This window comes from Hesperophylax consimilis, chromosome 20 (assembly GCF_061612785.1).
Source record: "Hesperophylax consimilis isolate HC1 chromosome 20, BYU_Hcon_1.0, whole genome shotgun sequence".
Classification (NCBI taxonomy): Eukaryota; Metazoa; Arthropoda; class Insecta; order Trichoptera; family Limnephilidae; genus Hesperophylax; species Hesperophylax consimilis.
The window spans coordinates 12,654,412-12,673,899 of NC_142855.1; the positions used below are offsets into that span (position 1 = coordinate 12,654,412).

The 19,488-nt window shown below is 39.2% G+C and overlaps 1 protein-coding gene across 1 annotated transcript in view; it reads left to right on the top strand.

The window, feature by feature from the left end:
- LOC149414110 (serine protease Hayan-like) overlaps positions 1-19,488 on the top strand; it is a 40,243-nt gene that overhangs the window by 9,040 nt on the left and 11,715 nt on the right. The window contains exons 3-8 of the mRNA XM_089643706.1: positions 1,204-1,312; positions 1,393-1,496; positions 1,579-1,693; positions 2,185-2,333; positions 4,723-4,832; positions 13,571-13,729. Coding sequence (XP_089499832.1) covers positions 1,204-1,312; positions 1,393-1,496; positions 1,579-1,693; positions 2,185-2,333; positions 4,723-4,832; positions 13,571-13,729 — 746 coding nt within the window. The remainder of the gene's footprint in view (positions 1-1,203; positions 1,313-1,392; positions 1,497-1,578; positions 1,694-2,184; positions 2,334-4,722; positions 4,833-13,570; positions 13,730-19,488) is intronic.

Here is a 19,488-nt window from a genome sequence, read left to right on the forward strand (position 1 = left end):
ATAATAATTTAGCTGAAATACGGCCAAAATCACGTTTTTCGCGTTAATTCGCGAAATAGAAATCACTGGAAACACTTTCAAATGCCTTGAAACGCAAAGATAACTTATAAATGTCCTATTTTCGAAACATAAATATTTTTTCGCTTTTTTAGTTAAAACGAAATTTTCCATCTCTAGTTATTACTAATAATTATATTTTTTATGAAATATAAAATTTGTTAATGCAAACATAAAATAAGTTTTAAAAATGGCTCACCTTACGTTTTTTCTAACTAAAATTGCTGTTCACGAAATAAATTATAAAAACACGCATTTTATTAGAAAAAATAAATTTACAAACGTTACTGTCACCTCACTTTTTTGTCATTTCATATAAAAAGTTAATGAATTTTAATAAATAAAAAAATTAAATTGCGTTCAGAACATTTCATACAGAGCGATATCCGTTAGAGCAGGTTTGCTGTCAAGGCGTTTTCATTTTTGCAGTACAAATGTGAAAAAGATACTTTTCAAGGCATTTTGCACTTCGCTGTACACGTCAGAACTGTGGGTGGATTACACTTCATCCCAATGGCATAAGCTAAAAGTCGCTTACAATAATGAATATCGCAAACTATTCCGCCTACCGAGATACTGCAGCGCCACGGAAATGTTCCTATAGGGACGAGTACACTCTTTCAGAGCGCTTCTCCGCCATCACATGGGAAGCTTATGGCGCAGACTACACCAATCAAGTAACAAAATCATCACTGCAATGGTTGCCTGGATGGAGTCCCCTCTGATGGCCCTCTGAAGACGGGAAATGTCCAAATATCCTCCATAAACGGCTGCTCACTCTCAGTTTTATGTTTATTATATAATAAAGGTGCACATTTTAATTCTTCTGTGGCTATCTTCTATATTTGAATATAAAGTTTGGTGTTTTCTCTTTCTAACACCGTTTAGATAATACTTGCTGACATTGCGTTGCTCGGAGACTTTTCTCTAGTTTCTATATTTGCATTTATTATACGTATAAACCTTTCGGACGAAATTCTCTGAATGATAGTGAAAACCATATCAAAATCCGTTGCGTAGTTTAGAAGAACAGATATATCTAATAGAGATTTCTCACCTTGACAGTAAGGGAAATACAAGAGACAAGACTGGAAGCCAGATGCCAAGCAAATACAACTACTAAAGTACAATGTGATTTGTTTTCAGATGTGCACCTCCCCGGAGAACAAGTTGATAGTATGCTGTCCCTGGGTACCGGGGCAAGAGACGGGACTAGAAGCCAGATGCCAGACAAACACAACTAGCCCTGCAGAAGGTACCTCACTTTCATTTCATACACTTTATTCACCTTCACCTGTTGTGTTGTGTAACCCTGGTGTATCTGTTTGTTTGAAGGGATGAACTGCACTATGAAGAACACGGGGACTGCGGGAGTGTGCAGACCATTCGCCAACTGCCAGACAGCAAAGGAGGCCGCCAGTAAAGGCATTTTTCCACAGGTACTGTTCCTCCCTTTACGTGTCTCTGACAATATCAACATATTTGACTTTGCGCCCCTAACATGACCTTCCTTTGCTACAGAAATGTGACTTGACTGATGTTGAGTCGGAGTTGGTGTGCTGCGCGGAGGCTGCCTGTCCGCCGCTGCCGAAGGGACTTGTCACTCAGCTACCGATTGGCTCCAAGGCCGCAGAATGTGAGTTTTGTTAAACCTGACCACAAATATTCTAAAACTATGTTGTAATATCTGAAAATCTGTTAGTTTACAGTAGAGAAATAAAAAAAAATCTTACAGTTTTGTCGTAAATACACCTAATACGTAGTTTGAAATTTAACAATTAGTATTGTATTTTCTCAAATTTCAAACTATGCAATAGGATGATTTATGACAAAACTGTGACATTTTTTTGTTTTTCAAGGTTGTCTTCTTTAAATTAATAGATTTTCAGACTAAATAATAGAGTTACTCTCAACTTTAAGTAGGACACGTCAATTTATTATTTTGAGACCTCCTACTAAACCACACATCAGCAAAAATAATTTTATGTTTTTCCTTTAGCGCAAGTGTAAAACATGACATTCTTAATTTTTTTAAATAATGCGTTTTTAATTTACTTGACTGAAGTAATGACACAAGAGGCACAATATTAATATACACATCTGTAAAAAAAATTGTTTCCTCTACAGATTGTATAGAGTTGCCAGAAAAAATTTTCCCGTGCCAAAAAACAAGGTTCGGTTGGACTCGGGGAAACCTGTGTCCTCTGCACCCACCAGACTCCAACATAGTATATCACAGGACTCCTATGAGGACTGCCGTCGAGGTCCCGTACTATGTAAGTTTCAGACATTAGTTAGCTTTATTTATTATGTATTAATTAATGTCTTGAAATAATTAACTAGCCATCACTGCGTTTCCTGGCAGGAGTAGGCAGAGAGAATACACCGTTACAATACTCTGTCTCGCATACACTCTTTGCTTTATTCACATTCATAATTCATCTCACATACTCTTGCGGTATTCTGACTTTTGACCCGACCCGACTCGAGTAACTTCCAAGTCGTATGTTCTCCTTACACTACTTTCTTGGTTCATCCGCTCGACATGCCCAAACCGTCTAAGCGGCATGATACCGAGTTAATAAAGAAATAATATGAAATTCCCTTGATAGAAAAAAATGCTCCAGTAAAATTATTTAACGTCCTGTAGGAATGAAAAAAATCAAAGAAAATTTTTTCTTGAATAAAAAATACAATTTTTAATAAAAAATCTGAATTTTGCTTTATTTTAAATAGTCGTAATCCTTTCCATCTTTTCTAAACACACTTCCAAATCAAACTCATCCACCTGCCCCAAGTATTCATCACTCACAACTATATTACATTGTCTATATTGTACTCTCTCTTTGAAATACCATGACCTTAGAGTTGGGCTGGCTGCGCACCAGGCAGCCGCCCTATAAAGTAGGAGCTAGTTGTAGCTTGTAGCAGCCAATATCACCAGTTCTACTGGCTGCCACGACAAGTGCGTGAGGACTGAGGACTGAGGCATCCACACACATGTACCCTAGTCACATTTGAGGCTGGTTGCGCAATCGCAATGTTTCGACTGACTTCCGCAGCCGACTATATTTGGCTTCCATAGAGCCCTAGGACGTTGCTTGAATACATTTGAATACAAAATTGCAGATCATGTCGGCTCCCTAGTGCGTGGCCAGTATATACAAACTTCATTCATCTTAGACACGAGAGTCCGTCGTTCTTGAAATAAGCAACATTCAAATCGACGCATACTTCCATACTATTTGCTTATTCATTGCAAAACATTTATTTATTTTGGTGATCAAAAATCTTATCAAAGATTACTTTTGAAATGTAATTATTTACTAACTAATTATTTTTTGGAGAAAAACTAAATTTGTTAAACAAAATTGAAAGCCCATGAATAGAAAGGAACTAAAATTTCAATGAAGACAATTTAAATTTAGGATATAGATGTGACTTTTCTCTGAAAACATCGGCGGCGGGTAAAGTTGGCTCTGGATTCAGTGGTCATGGGATCAAATTAAAAATGATTGCGTATTTTTGTAGTGTGTATTCAAAATATTTGTAATCAATTTTATTTATATTTTTCAATTAATATTATACACACATACTAACATGTAAATTACATCTTTTAATTACGGTGATCTTTTTTGGGGTACTATGCCATGTTGCGCTACCTCCAACTCTATCCAAAATTTCAGACAGCATTACAGTTTCCATCATCGGGGCAGATGTTATTACGAGGCTGAAGGTAGTGGAGTGGGGAACAGGTGGCCACTAAACATGGCTAAAGCCATTTGAAGCAAAGTTTCCATTCTGAAGGCCTTTCACCGGGGCAATACTGAGATGTTTACCAGCTCCGGCCAATCGAGGGCACCCGACTAGCAATCTGGAGGTCGCGGGTTCAAATCCCGATGTGTGCTAAAAATTAGGTCATGTTGTGTTATATCACAATGTATTCATTTAAAATATTTTTGTTGTTTGTTTTTGGGGTGTTATGCCGTGTTGCGCTAACTCCTTCTTTAGCCGACGTTTCGGACAGCGTTGCAGTGTCCATCATCAGGGCAGATCCGGTAGATCCGAAGATGTGATACAGATATAGTTTATTTGCGACACATTACAGAGTGAAAGATACTCTCAGTATCGCCCTGGTGTAAGACCAACATTCATAATTGAAACGCTGCTTGAAATGGCTTTAGCCGCGTTTGGTGACGATCTCCTCATTTTTAACACGGTCATACGTGATTATATCTGGATAGGCAGGTACTTTTCTCTCCCGCATCTCGGTCCCCTTCCCACTACCTTAAACCTCACAACACACCGCAATTTGGGATTCCATAGTGTCACTGGTTCCAGATGGTTGGTTGGGATGCCATAGTGTCACTGGTTCCAGATGGGATGCCATAGTGTCACTGGTTCCAGATGGTTGGTTGGGATGCCATAGTGTCACTGGTTCCAGATGGTTGGTTGGGATGCCATAGTGTCACTGGTTCCAGATGGTTGGTTGGGATGCCATAGTGTCACTGGTTCCAGATGGTTGGTTGGGATGCCATAGTGTCACTGGTTTCAGATGGTTGGCAGTAAAAATGAACAAAGCAAACGAAAATCAGCAAACATTTTGTGAGCAATTTAAAACAACACTTGCTTAGAGATTAATATGAAGATGTGTTGTGTTCCCAGGGACGTATTGGATCAGGTCAGAGAGGAGATATCACCTGGGAGAGGTATCCAGTGACCTTACTGAGTGACCAGTGGGTGGTGTGTGCTGCACGCGCCATTCCAGCGCTTGGGTGAGTTTATTGTTTCTTCATTCTAAAATTCAACTCTTCATTGTTATAATGAAAATTGCAACGATGAAAATAGAAAAACAAATTGGTTTGATATTTGAACGATCTAACCTTAAAGATTGAAGCACATTTTAGACAATATTTCACAAACTCGTGGTATACACGGTGTCTGACAACTCGTGGTATACACGGTGTCTGACAACTCGTGGTATACACGGTGTCTGACAACTCGTGGTATACACGGTGTCTGACAACTCGTGGTATACACGGTGTCTGACAACTCGTGGTATACACGGTGTCTGACAACTCGTGGTATACACGGTGTCTGACAACTCGTGGTATACACGGTGTCTGACAACTCGTGGTATACACGGTGTCTGACAACTCGTGGTATACACGGTACTGACAACTCGTGGTATACACGGTGTCTGACAACTCGTGGTATACACGGTGTCTGACAACTCGTGGTATACACGGTGTCTGACAACTCGTGGTATACACGGTGTCTGACAACTCGTGGTATACACGGTGTCTGACAACTCGTGGTATACACGGTGTCTGACAACTCGTGGTATACACGGTACTGACAACTCGTGGTATACACGGTGTCTGACAACTCGTGGTATACACGGTGTCTGACAACTCGTGGTATAAGTGGCGAACAAGTGGATTTACCTCACATAATTGAATTTGCGTTGCGAAGTCCTGTTTTAACTCGACCATTTTGCATTTCATCTGTCTGTACGTTTAGTTTTGGGTTCATCATGGTGGCCGTTTTAATGGTTCAGTAAAGATTACTTTTTTATGTGAAATCGTCGTGTTTGACTTTCTTATTTGCATTTTTTCAATATTATAGCGCCTACCTGCCTGAAAATATTTCAAAATAGAAATGTCATTGAGATAGTGACGTATTTGTTTCATTCCTTATTTGAAAACAGTTCCCCTCAGGGCCTCTGTCCTCTTTGGGGATGCTGTGTGGGGCTTCTTTTTAGGAAAGGAAGGATGGGAAGTTCTGGGAAGGAAAAAGGTATAAGGGGTGGATTAGAATCTGGGGGTTAGTGAGTCCAGGAATGACAGATGTATGATCCATCCCTCCCACTGCGGTGCGAGGCAATGTTCCAAGAGAGTCCTGCTGAAGAGGTCAAAAGGTCTCCACCAACCAACCAGTCTCTCCCGATCCGGCCTGCCATGCAGTTGGTGGGCAGACACACTGCCGCCAAGATCCCGATAAACCTGATGAACCGGGCACCCCTGCTAAGTCACCAAACGTATCGAACCACTTGGGGTGACCTATGGCAGAGGTGTTTTTTTATTTATTTATTAAGTTAAAAGAAATTTACATTTCACTTTCTTGACTTAAATATATAACAATAAATAAATAGTTTTCTACTATTGTTCTAGTAACTTAAGGTTAAAAAGTTTTTTTTTAAATACATTTATACTCTCCGTTTTAAGTTTATCTGGAAGGATATTGTATATTTGTACACCCTCGTGGCCAATGCCTCTTTTGCCACTTTCAGTCCTTACAGCATGTGTGTACAATTTGTTATGTTGCCTAGTATAATGTTCGTGTACTTGTGACGTTTGTTTAAATGTTGTGTTTGTGTGTATAAGTCCATTTTGGATTTTGTAGATTAAGAGGCATATGTTGAATTCGTACAATTTTCTTATTTTCAAAAGTTTCATTTCCTGATACAGTTTTTTTTGTGGGAGTTTCCGGGTTATAATTGAAGAGTTTTTTTAATAACTTTGTTCTGTGTTGGTTATGTAATAAATAGTTCTCGGGGCGGCGGTACCCGTACCCGCCTCAGTTCACCGCGTAAACGACTTCTTTTCCAATTCTAAGAGCTTCGTTAGTTCAACTCTGTTCGTTAATAAGCCAGTAATTTTGCATAACGAACGACATTATTAAGGGCCCACTATTCGAATTTCATCCAATTTCCGAGATATTTTCCTTAAAAGTTTGAAGTTTTTAAGCTCTTAAAAAAATATATGTTATTCTTTAAGATAGTATCTATTTGTTCCAAAAGCCGAAACGGTAATTATTTGAAATTCCCTCGATAGAAATAAATCGCAAAGTATGCTCCGAAAAATATTATTAACACTTTTATTTCTGTTATTTTACAAGTTATATGTATGAAAAAAATCACAATGCTTCTTTTAATGCTACTCAATAGACCCCAAAAGTGATTTTTGCTATTTTTGAAATACGCCGTGATTTATTAAACATTTTCACAACAGTCGCTTACATCTTATGATTCTAAGCATGATTATTTCAGCCCCTCTCACTTCCTTACGCGCGTACGCTATCTGCCTTTCAGTCACTGCTTAGAGAGCTTCGCGGACGGTCGTGTTGTTCTCCGTTTGAAGATCTGCTCTAATGATTCACAATGCAACGATGTCCGAAATATAATATAATATGTAATAATAATATATGGGCCACCTGTTTCAAATAACAATACTCGAACGTGGAATCCAGAAAAAAGCGTGCGAGCGAAAAAAGCTTTGAAAGTTCTGAAACTGTGGGGAATATAATTTAATAAAATAAAATATTTTTTTGTTTTAAAACCACGATATTTATTAATTTAAGAACCGACCGGTTTCGCTTTACTTAAGCATCATCAGGGTACAAATTAATACTAAACAAGAAGTACATAATGTGTGCATATATATAAAAAAAAATATAGAGGGAGACAACATGATACAAATATAAGCAACACAAAGACGGTCATAAAATACATTAACATAAGTGCACAAGTAATGGAAAAACCGCTAGATAATTATGTAGACTAATGGGTTATACGAATAAATCGGGAGAAACAAAACATCAACTGGCAAGGTGGTAAGGAGGTAAGGAGAACTGGGATTTTTTTATGGGTTTATTGGAAACAGACCTAATATTGGACTACTTGATATGTCTAATTGATTATTAAGTATCTGACTTTTGGTTTTTACAGCTTTTTTTAATTTCTAGTGCCTCTAAATTGTTTAGTCTGTTACCATGCCCGTTTTTATGTAAGATGTTAGCACCGGTGCTATGACAGAATGTATGATCTTTATCGATCAAATGATTTGCGAATTCGGAAAAACCGTTATTATTGAGGTTTTATTGATGTTTTGTTTCTCCCGATTTATTCGTATAACCCATTAGTCTACATAATTATCTAGCGGTTTTTCCATTACTTGTGCACTTATAGTAATGTATTTTATGACCGTCTTTGTGTTGCTTATATTTGTATCATGTTGTCTCCCTCTATATTTTGTTATATATATGCACACATTATGTACTTCTTGTTTAGTATTAATTTGTACCCAGATGATGCTTAAGTAAAGCGAAACCGGTCGGTTCTTAAATTAATAAATATCGTGGTTTTAAAACATAAAAGTATTTTATTTTATTAAATATGTCAAACCACAAAGTGATTGCTTTCTACAATAATATAATTTAGTTCAGTGATGTTATTTTTTGTCGGAAGGAGGCCCTGAAGAAAATAATTTCTCTCAGAGCCTGTGTCATCTTTGAGAATGCTGTATAGAGGGTCTTTTTTGAGGAGGAGGGAGTGAACCTGTCCTGAATGTCAACTGTACAATTTCTTCCCAGAATTAACTTTATTGTACGTTTTTTGACTAACCGTACCTTGGTGTTCTATTTTCAATAAACTCTTTAATTATGTTTCAGATGTGAAATCTATACTCCGCTACAGAATGTTTTGCCCAAGTCTTGTAAAGATGCAAAGGCACGGACGTAATAATAAAATCATTTGAGCCCTTTGCTGTTATTTAAAAGGTCACTTGAAGTGCAGTTATAATCAATGATTTTATTTTTTTCTAGCTTCCACGAATAATCTGAAAAGGCATTATCTAAGGATTATACTCTTAAGGAGAATATAGAAAATGTAGAAAGGTGAAACGGATTTAAGATTTTCGATGAAATTATTGTGTTGTGAAATATTTATTTTGTTATTTATTACTTTATTTTTTTTACAGTTTTACCGTACGCGGTCTTGTTGTAGAGTGGTATATCTAACTGTCATGGAAAGTTTTTTTCTGAGCTTTAAGAGAAAGGTTTCTTAAAGATACTGGAGTTATTCTAGGGCTATGTTAGATTTTTAACATCGATCACCGTAATGCTTGCCTTCCTGAATAAATCTAATTTTATTTAATCATTTACGGCCAAGATGTTTTTGACAATGGTGTGTTTTTATCTTTCTGTATTCCAATCATTTAGCTTTGCTTCTAGGGTTGTGCCCCAGTATTGCTTTTTGGAGACTGTAAACGGATCTCTCGGCATTTAATGAAACTGCAGCAGAATAAAGGCTGTTGCTATATTGACGTTCATGGTATGTTTTGCTCAGATTGACGATAAGGTTTCCAGATCCGCATTTCGCTCGAAGCATGTTTAGGGTAATAAGTTTATAGTTTAGGGTTCTTTCACCGTATTTATGGGAACATTTCAGAACCACCAATCTTTCATTTTGAGTGAATCTTGTGTTTGTAATTAAATTATATTTGACAATTTAAACAAATAATATTTAGAGAAGTTAAAAATAAAATTGAAAGTTCACTGAAAGCTTAAACTATTAAAAGTAGTAATTTCATAAAAATGTAAATAAATAGAGCCCCTTTCACATTTTAGAATGTAATTTTATGTTGCTTACATGTTTTATTACTCTTTATAATTATTGAATTGTTAAAATGAATAAATAAATAATTACAAAAAAGTCTTCTGATTTGTAAATCCTCGGGAAGCACTAAGGATCTTTCTATCTATCTTTATAATATAATAAATTTGATGAACATAAAAATGTAAACGTGTATATAATTTATATAAATGTACAAAAGTAGATATTACACGTGTATAAATATTATATTGCGCATATTATACAAGATGTCGGGGGTAAAGTGCACAAACTTCGGGAGGTGATTCTAATTGATAGTACAAGTAAAAAAGAAAACAAACTTTTTTTGGAATTCCAACGTTTTAAGATAGTTTTCGAGTAAAAAAGTTTAATTTTTTGTATAGAAAAAAAAACAATTTCTTCTACAGAAAATAAATTTTTGTGGAAAAAATTTGGAAATTCGAATAATTTCTATTTCATTTTTACTTCTTCTAGCATTTAGAATAACCTCCTGAAGTTTGAGCACTTTACCCCCGGACACCCTATAAAGATAACCATATAAGAAAAACCTTATTGATGTAAAAATATATTTATTGATTTTATAAAAGTTATAAATTACTTTTATAAAAGTGAGAATAGTATTTTAGTAAAGTAAAGTAATTTTTATACCTATACAAATAACTTTCGTAAATGTTTTTTGTAAAATTAAAAAAAATAATAATTAATTAAATCCGTAATAAAACCCATATTTTGAGAACCATCTTCATTTCGACTTCGTTATCATTTGCTCGGTGCTAACTAAAAATGGTTCTGTTTTTCTAAAATTGCAATAGATGTCGGTAATTTAATTTCATAATCCCCAAAATTATTCCTAATACGAATTCAGACACCTCTGTCGGATTCTTTTAACACTAAATATTGTTTATTTTGTGGGTATTGCCCAAATCTAAATTCTTTACGCGGAAAGCGGGCCCTTAAAGAAGATGTGTATATTGACAGCTAAACGAAGCTTATCTGATGCTATGGAGGCCTAAAATATGTTTATCTGCCGTCGGAACATTTCTTATCAATTGTTGACCATATATGACATATGGCTTTATCGACTGACCGTGCTAGACCTCCAGTAACTTTAAGAGATACAGATTGTTTTAAGAGTGTTTGCATTAGGGATACAAGTATTACAAGTAAGTACCGGTATTTCAATGGAAGATGCTGCAAATATTTGTACACGGTTGACATTTGTCACATGAGAACAGGTTGTTTCTAAGATTTATTTTACATATACAGCTTGGCTGTGAAATAATTTTGCGGGCCTCTGTGTTTGTTCCCACCTACGATATGGGTTTCTTCAAGACCTTCTTCAAGTATTACACAGCATCCCCAAAGATGGCATAGGCCTTAAGTGAAATTATTTTCCCGTGGCCTAGTTTAGTAATGTTGTTGTCTTTTTTCTTTAAATATTTCTGTTATTGAAATATTAAAATATATGGTTTTTGTCAATCTTTAGCCACTAGCCAACCACTCTAGTTAGCTAAATGAAAAGTCACGGACCGCCACTGGTAAACACTCATATAACTGTAATATTAATTCAAATAATGTAAACCTGACTGCTTTGTGCTTACCGCTAAACCTAATTTAAAATACCATGGTATAATATGAAGTGGAAATTACAAACAATAGAAAGGATAAAAAAATCAGTGTATATTTTTTGTTAGAATAAGCCCGTCGTCCCACGGATCAGTAAGCAAACAACATAGGGTCTTATAGCACACGGTTTATGTCGATTCCTTAATGATCTGTGGGACAACGGGCCAAGAAACATATTTAATTTTAGAGTAGAACCATTTATTTCTCCCTGATTCAATCTCTGTATTCATTACATCTTGCAATTAGAAATTATCCAAAAAATATTAATAAAAATAATTTTTAATTTGCCGTATGATTACCCCACTATCAGACTAAATTCAAAACTTTAAAATCCCTCCACTGCAAATCTATCTATATAAATAAAAACGTAAATGTTCTTTTGTTAAAAATTTTAAATCTCGAAAGTTCTTTGTAATTTTCTTACAACGTTGCATTCGAATATGTGTGTGTTTTTATATACCTATAGCATATAGATGTCACCTGCGACAGGTAAAACATGTTTTTTTTTAACAGCGCCATCGGTTGTACGCAATAACAACACGCGCTATTATTTCTGTATCCACACAGACTGAACCACAGCAACGCTACAGATAGTTATTTATAAAAAATAGCCCTTTTACAAATTGATTTGTTTTGATGATGAAAACATAAAACCATTTTCGAACAGAAATAAACTAAATATTCTTGGCTGACTAACTATCCCACGCTATAACACAACCACAGACCAACCATTTTATAAAAATATACTCACTGATGTACCCGGCATTGCCCGGGTTTCACATAGAATTTTTTGAAATCTTTTGTAGACTGTAGCCTTCCTCTTGTTTTGAAAGTAAAGTGTGCAAAATTGCATCAATTTCAGAAAAAAACTGTATATTTAAATAAAATCAAATTTTCGCCACCCACCTGGTTTCCTCCCCGCGGCCGCCCTTGATCGCCAGGTGATCACTCCTTCTTATTATTCTGTTTATATTATACAGGGTGTATCGGCACGTACCCGACAAACTTTAACCAGATATTCCTTAGCACATTTGGAGTAAAAAATCTTATGTGCACTTTGCTGTCCGGTAACGTTTTTTTTTTAATAAAAAATTTATTATTCATATTTTCACCACATGTCACCACTGTTTTATCCTTTGTCAAAGTTTGAAAACCCATCTGGCAAATATTTTATTCGAATTCCGTTGAATAATGCACGTGTGTACCTATATTGGCGCACACTTACAATCACAACGAAATGGCACGGCACCATTCGTCTCATTTTTAACTATTATTATTTAGTGTGTGCGAAAGAGCGAAGACGCTTTTCGACATACTTGCTTATAACAGCTGTTGAACACGAAACGCAATGCCAATGACAGTGATGTAGTGTGAAAATTTTATTTTTTTTTGTTTTTAATTGAAAAAAAAATGCTACCGGACAGCAAAGTGCCCATAACATTTTTTACTCTAAATGTGCTAAGGAATAGCTGGTTAAAGTTTGTCGGGTTAGTGCCGATACACCCTGTATATCTGACCATAGTAGAAAAGGAGATGAGGAGTTTGTTTCATGAGGATTTGTCTTTTGGTGACAGATATAGCACCACATGACCCAACTGGTTTTAAGCCACGCATTTCGTATTTCTACCAATTTATAACACATTTCTCTTGAACACTTATAATTATTATTATTATGTTGTTGAAGATAATATTTATACATTTGAGTAGAAACGTTAATTATACGAAATTCCATAGATCGAAAAAAATCTCAAGTGTGCTCCGAAAATGATTACAAATACATTTTGTTTTGTTATTTAACATTTCGTAGGTATTAAAAAATTCACAGTGTATCTTTAAATGCAACTTAGGCATTTGTAAAAGGAATTTTTACTAAACGAGTCGTGTTTCATTATATATTTTAACAATTTTCGCAAATTTATTGTCTTATTTTTATAATATTAGTGCGCTCACTCTAACATTTATATTTACATATCTCCCTTCAAACAATCTTTTTCATCTTTTTGAACACTTACTTCGGAGCCTTAAGAACTCTCTCGAACTGTTCGGAGAGTAAAGTTAGCGAGATGAGTCAGTAGTTGAACAGAATCAATTCGGATATCGACATATATATTTAGTATTTAAGAAGCAATCTTTGTTGCCGCTAGTCCGAGGCAGTAATTTTATTTTCACCTCCATGTTTACAAATTATACACTATAGTGTTATAGGTACACTAAATTCTGCTTTATAATATGTATGTACCGACTTATATAAATACAATTTATTTTAAGACGTTTTGAAATTAACGATTTTGTAATGTTTTTAAAAGAATAAAAAATTGAATTGAATTGAATCAGCGGTTTTCCTTTGAAATATAAAACCATAACAAATATATTATGGTGGTGAATCTCAGATGACGTAGTGATTGTATTAGACAATTAGACCTACTTAAGATGCACATGGCAATGTTGATATAACCTGCACTTCTTTTGTTTCAGATCAGGGTTTGTCAAGTTCGTCGGATTGGGGGGGAACTTTACACCTCAGTACAATCCTGACGCTATATACAATGTGATAAAAATACACTCCCACCCACTATACAACAGGACTTACTCACGCGCGTATAACGACATCGCCCTTCTGCAGCTTGACAGACAGTAAGCTTTTCATAATTATACAAAACATTGGAATAATTTTAGTAAAAAAAAAAATATATCTATTCATGGGTGCGAGCGGAATTTGAATTAAAGACCATTTGCTATTCCGGCGTTTACTCTAGCAACTGAGCTATCTCCTGAACCTTCAGACCTGCCGTATTTCTGCATTCCATTTTATAAACATTTAAGTGTTTAAGTATTATTTTATCAACATTACAAATCTGACGGCCACCGTGGTCGAGTGGTAAGACTCTCGACTAGCAATCCGGAGGTCGCAGGTTCAAATAGTAAATCTTATTTTAGTATTTTTTCGGCACTTTCCAGAGTAGAAAATACTCTCAGTATCGCACTGGTGTTCACCATTCATTGCTTGAGATGGCTTTAGCCATATTTGGTGACCAGATCTGAATAGCCAAGTACTTTCCCACCTTCCTCTTCCCCATCTGATTTCCCTCCCTACTGTCTTCAGCCCCACAACATACACCAACTATTGGAGATACGATGGTCTCACTGGCTTGGGAGCAGTTGGGACTCTTGTGTGATATTCACATTTTATTTCATTTTTCATCAGGTTGGTCTCATCTGCTAAAATGGTGTACAATTAGGTTGTCATTAGGTAATTTACTTGCTTTTAGTTTGTCATTAAAATAATAGTGGTGATACAAAAGACAATGGCATCTCCACACTGACCTACAAACAAGGGTTAGTTCAAGCAACGCCGGTTCCTTATAACTTATTAGCAGGAATATTTCCACCTGTATAGTGCCACCTCAGTGTAGGTCGACCAACAAACACTCCTATGTCCTGTCCTATCTTCCATTCTTGCTACATGCCCTGCTAGCGGAACAGGCCCACTGTTGCTTCACATGGTCTGATGCTCTGTAGGGAACTCGCGCGCATACAAGGGTTAGTTCAAGCAACGCCGGTTCCTTATAACTTATTAGCAGGAATAGTTCCACCTGTATAGTGCCACCTCAGTGTAGGTCGACCAACAAACACTCCTATGTCCTGTCCTATCTTCCATTCTTGCTACATGCCCTGCTAGCGGAACAGGCCCACTGTTGCTTCACATGGTCTGATGCTCTGTAGGGAACTCGCGCGCATACAAGGGTTAGTTCAAGCAACGCCGGTTCCTTATAACTTATTAGCAGGAATAGTTCCACCTGTATAGTGCCACCTCAGTGTAGGTCGACCAACAAACACTCCTATGTCCTGTCCTATCTTCCATTCTTGCTACATGCCCTGCTAGCGGAACAGGCCCACTGTTGCTTCACATGGTCTGATGCTCTGTAGGGAACTCGCGCGCATACAAGGGTTAGTTCAAGCAACGCCGGTTCCTTATAACTTATTAGCAGGAATAGTTCCACCTGTATAGTGCCACCTCAGTGTAGGTCGACCAACAAACACTCCTATGTCCTGTCCTATCTTCCATTCTTGCTACATGCCCTGCTAGCGGAACAGGCCCACTGTTGCTTCACATGGTCTGATGCTCTGTAGGGAACTCGCGCGCATACAAGGGTTAGTTCAAGCAACGCCGGTTCCTTATAACTTATTAGCAGGAATAGTTCCACCTGTATAGTGCCACCTCAGTGTAGGTCGACCAACAAACACTCCTATGTCCTGTCCTATCTTCCATTCTTGCTACATGCCCTGCTAGCGGAACAGGCCCACTGTTGCTTCACATGGTCTGATGCTCTGTAGGGAACTCGCGCGCATACAAGGGTTAGTTCAAGCAACGCCGGTTCCTTATAACTTATTAGCAGGAATAGTTCCACCTGTATAGTGCCACCTCAGTGTAGGTCGACCAAAAAACACTCCTATGTCCTGTCCTATCTTCCATTCTTGCTACATGCCCTGCTAGCGGAACAGGCCCACTGTTGCTTCACATGGTCTGATGCTCTGTAGGGAACTCGCGCGCATACAAGGGTTAGTTCAAGCAACGCCGGTTCCTTATAACTTATTAGCAGGAATAGTTCCACCTGTATAGTGCCACCTCAGTGTAGGTCGACCAACAAACACTCCTATGTCCTGTCCTATCTTCCATTCTTGCTACATGCCCTGCTAGCGGAACAGGCCCACTGTTGCTTCACATGGTCTGATGCTCTGTAGGGAACTCGCGCGCATACAAGGGTTAGTTCAAGCAACGCCGGTTCCTTATAACTTATTAGCAGGAATAGTTCCACCTGTATAGTGCCACCTCAGTGTAGGTCGACCAAAAAACACTCCTATGTCCTGTCCTATCTTCCATTCTTGCTACATGCCCTGCTAGCGGAACAGGCCCACTGTTGCTTCACATGGTCTGATGCTCTGTAGGGAACTCGCGCGCATACAAGGGTTAGTTCAAGCAACGCCGGTTCCTTATAACTTATTAGCAGGAATAGTTCCACCTGTATAGTGCCACCTCAGTGTAGGTCGACCAACAAACACTCCTATGTCCTGTCCTATCTTCCATTCTTGCTACATGCCCTGCTAGCGGAACAGGCCCACTGTTGCTTCACATGGTCTGATGCTCTGTAGGGAACTCGCGCGCATACAAGGGTTAGTTCAAGCAACGCCGGTTCCTTATAACTTATTAGCAGGAATAGTTCCACCTGTATAGTGCCACCTCAGTGTAGGTCGACCAAAAAACACTCCTATGTCCTGTCCTATCTTCCATTCTTGCTACATGCCCTGCTAGCGGAACAGGCCCACTGTTGCTTCACATGGTCTGATGCTCTGTAGGGAACTCGCGCGCATACAAGGGTTAGTTCAAGCAACGCCGGTTCCTTATAACTTATTAGCAGGAATAGTTCCACCTGTATAGTGCCACCTCAGTGTAGGTCGACCAACAAACACTCCTATGTCCTGTCCTATCTTCCATTCTTGCTACATGCCCTGCTAGCGGAACAGGCCCACTGTTGCTTCACATGGTCTGATGCTCTGTAGGGAACTCGCGCGCATACAAGGGTTAGTTCAAGCAACGCCGGTTCCTTATAACTTATTAGCAGGAATAGTTCCACCTGTATAGTGCCACCTCAGTGTAGGTCGACCAACAAACACTCCTATGTCCTGTCCTATCTTCCATTCTTGCTACATGCCCTGCTAGCGGAACAGGCCCACTGTTGCTTCACATGGTCTGATGCTCTGTAGGGAACTCGCGCGCATACAAGGGTTAGTTCAAGCAACGCCGGTTCCTTATAACTTATTAGCAGGAATAGTTCCACCTGTATAGTGCCACCTCAGTGTAGGTCGACCAACAAACACTCCTATGTCCTGTCCTATCTTCCATTCTTGCTACATGCCCTGCTAGCGGAACAGGCCCACTGTTGCTTCACATGGTCTGATGCTCTGTAGGGAACTCGCGCGCATACAAGGGTTAGTTCAAGCAACGCCGGTTCCTTATAACTTATTAGCAGGAATAGTTCCACCTGTATAGTGCCACCTCAGTGTAGGTCGACCAACAAACACTCCTATGTCCTGTCCTATCTTCCATTCTTGCTACATGCCCTGCTAGCGGAACAGGCCCACTGTTGCTTCACATGGTCTGATGCTCTGTAGGGAACTCGCGCGCATACAAGGGTTAGTTCAAGCAACGCCGGTTCCTTATAACTTATTAGCAGGAATAGTTCCACCTGTATAGTGCCACCTCAGTGTAGGTCGACCAACAAACACTCCTATGTCCTGTCCTATCTTCCATTCTTGCTACATGCCCTGCTAGCGGAACAGGCCCACTGTTGCTTCACATGGTCTGATGCTCTGTAGGGAACTCGCGCGCATACAAGGGTTAGTTCAAGCAACGCCGGTTCCTTATAACTTATTAGCAGGAATAGTTCCACCTGTATAGTGCCACCTCAGTGTAGGTCGACCAACAAACACTCCTATGTCCTGTCCTATCTTCCATTCTTGCTACATGCCCTGCTAGCGGAACAGGTCCACTGTTGCTTCACATGGTCTGATGCTCTGTAGGGAACTCGCGCGCATACAAGGGTTAGTTCAAGCAACGCCGGTTCCTTATAACTTATTAGCAGGAATAGTTCCACCTGTATAGTGCCACCTCAGTGTAGGTCGACCAACAAACACTCCTATGTCCTGTCCTATCTTCCATTCTTGCTACATGCCCTGCTAGCGGAACAGGCCCACTGTTGCTTCACATGGTCTGATGCTCTGTAGGGAACTCGCGCGCATACAAGGGTTAGTTCAAGCAACGCCGGTTCCTTATAACTTATTAGCAGGAATAGTTCCACCTGTATAGTGCCACCTCAGTGTAGGTCGACCAACAAACACTCCTATGTCCTGTCCTATCTTCCATTCTTGCTACATGCCCTGCTAGCGGAACAGGCCCACTGTTGCTTCACATGGTCTGATGCTCTGTAGGGAACTCGCGCGCATACAAGGGTTAGTTCAAGCAACGCCGGTTCCTTATAACTTATTAGCAGGAATAGTTCCACCTGTATAGTGCCACCTCAGTGTAGGTCGACCAACAAACACTCCTATGTCCTGTCCTATCTTCCATTCTTGCTACATGCCCTGCTAGCGGAACAGGCCCACTGTTGCTTCACATGGTCTGATGCTCTGTAGGGAACTCGCGCGCATACAAGGGTTAGTTCAAGCAACGCCGGTTCCTTATAACTTATTAGCAGGAATAGTTCCACCTGTATAGTGCCACCTCAGTGTAGGTCGACCAACAAACACTCCTATGTCCTGTCCTATCTTCCATTCTTGCTACATGCCCTGCTAGCGGAACAGGCCCACTGTTGCTTCACATGGTCTGATGCTCTGTAGGGAACTCGCGCGCATACAAGGGTTAGTTCAAGCAACGCCGGTTCCTTATAACTTATTAGCAGGAATAGTTCCACCTGTATAGTGCCACCTCAGTGTAGGTCGACCAACAAACACTCCTATGTCCTGTCCTATCTTCCATTCTTGCTACATGCCCTGCTAGCGGAACAGGCCCACTGTTGCTTCACATGGTCTGATGCTCTGTAGGGAACTCGCGCGCATACAAGGGTTAGTTCAAGCAACGCCGGTTCCTTATAACTTATTAGCAGGAATAGTTCCACCTGTATAGTGCCACCTCAGTGTAGGTCGACCAACAAACACTCCTATGTCCTGTCCTATCTTCCATTCTTGCTACATGCCCTGCTAGCGGAACAGGCCCACTGTTGCTTCACATGGTCTGATGCTCTGTAGGGAACTCGCGCGCATACAAGGGTTAGTTCAAGCAACGCCGGTTCCTTATAACTTATTAGCAGGAATAGTTCCACCTGTATAGTGCCACCTCAGTGTAGGTCGACCAACAAACACTCCTATGTCCTGTCCTATCTTCCATTCTTGCTACATGCCCTGCTAGCGGAACAGGCCCACTGTTGCTTCACATGGTCTGATGCTCTGTAGGGAACTCGCGCGCATACAAGGGTTAGTTCAAGCAACGCCGGTTCCTTATAACTTATTAGCAGGAATAGTTCCACCTGTATAGTGCCACCTCAGTGTAGGTCGACCAACAAACACTCCTATGTCCTGTCCTATCTTCCATTCTTGCTACATGCCCTGCTAGCGGAACAGGCCCACTGTTGCTTCACATGGTCTGATGCTCTGTAGGGAACTCGCGCGCATACAAGGGTTAGTTCAAGCAACGCCGGTTCCTTATAACTTATTAGCAGGAATAGTTCCACCTGTATAGTGCCACCTCAGTGTAGGTCGACCAACAAACACTCCTATGTCCTGTCCTATCTTCCATTCTTGCTACATGCCCTGCTAGCGGAACAGGCCCACTGTTGCTT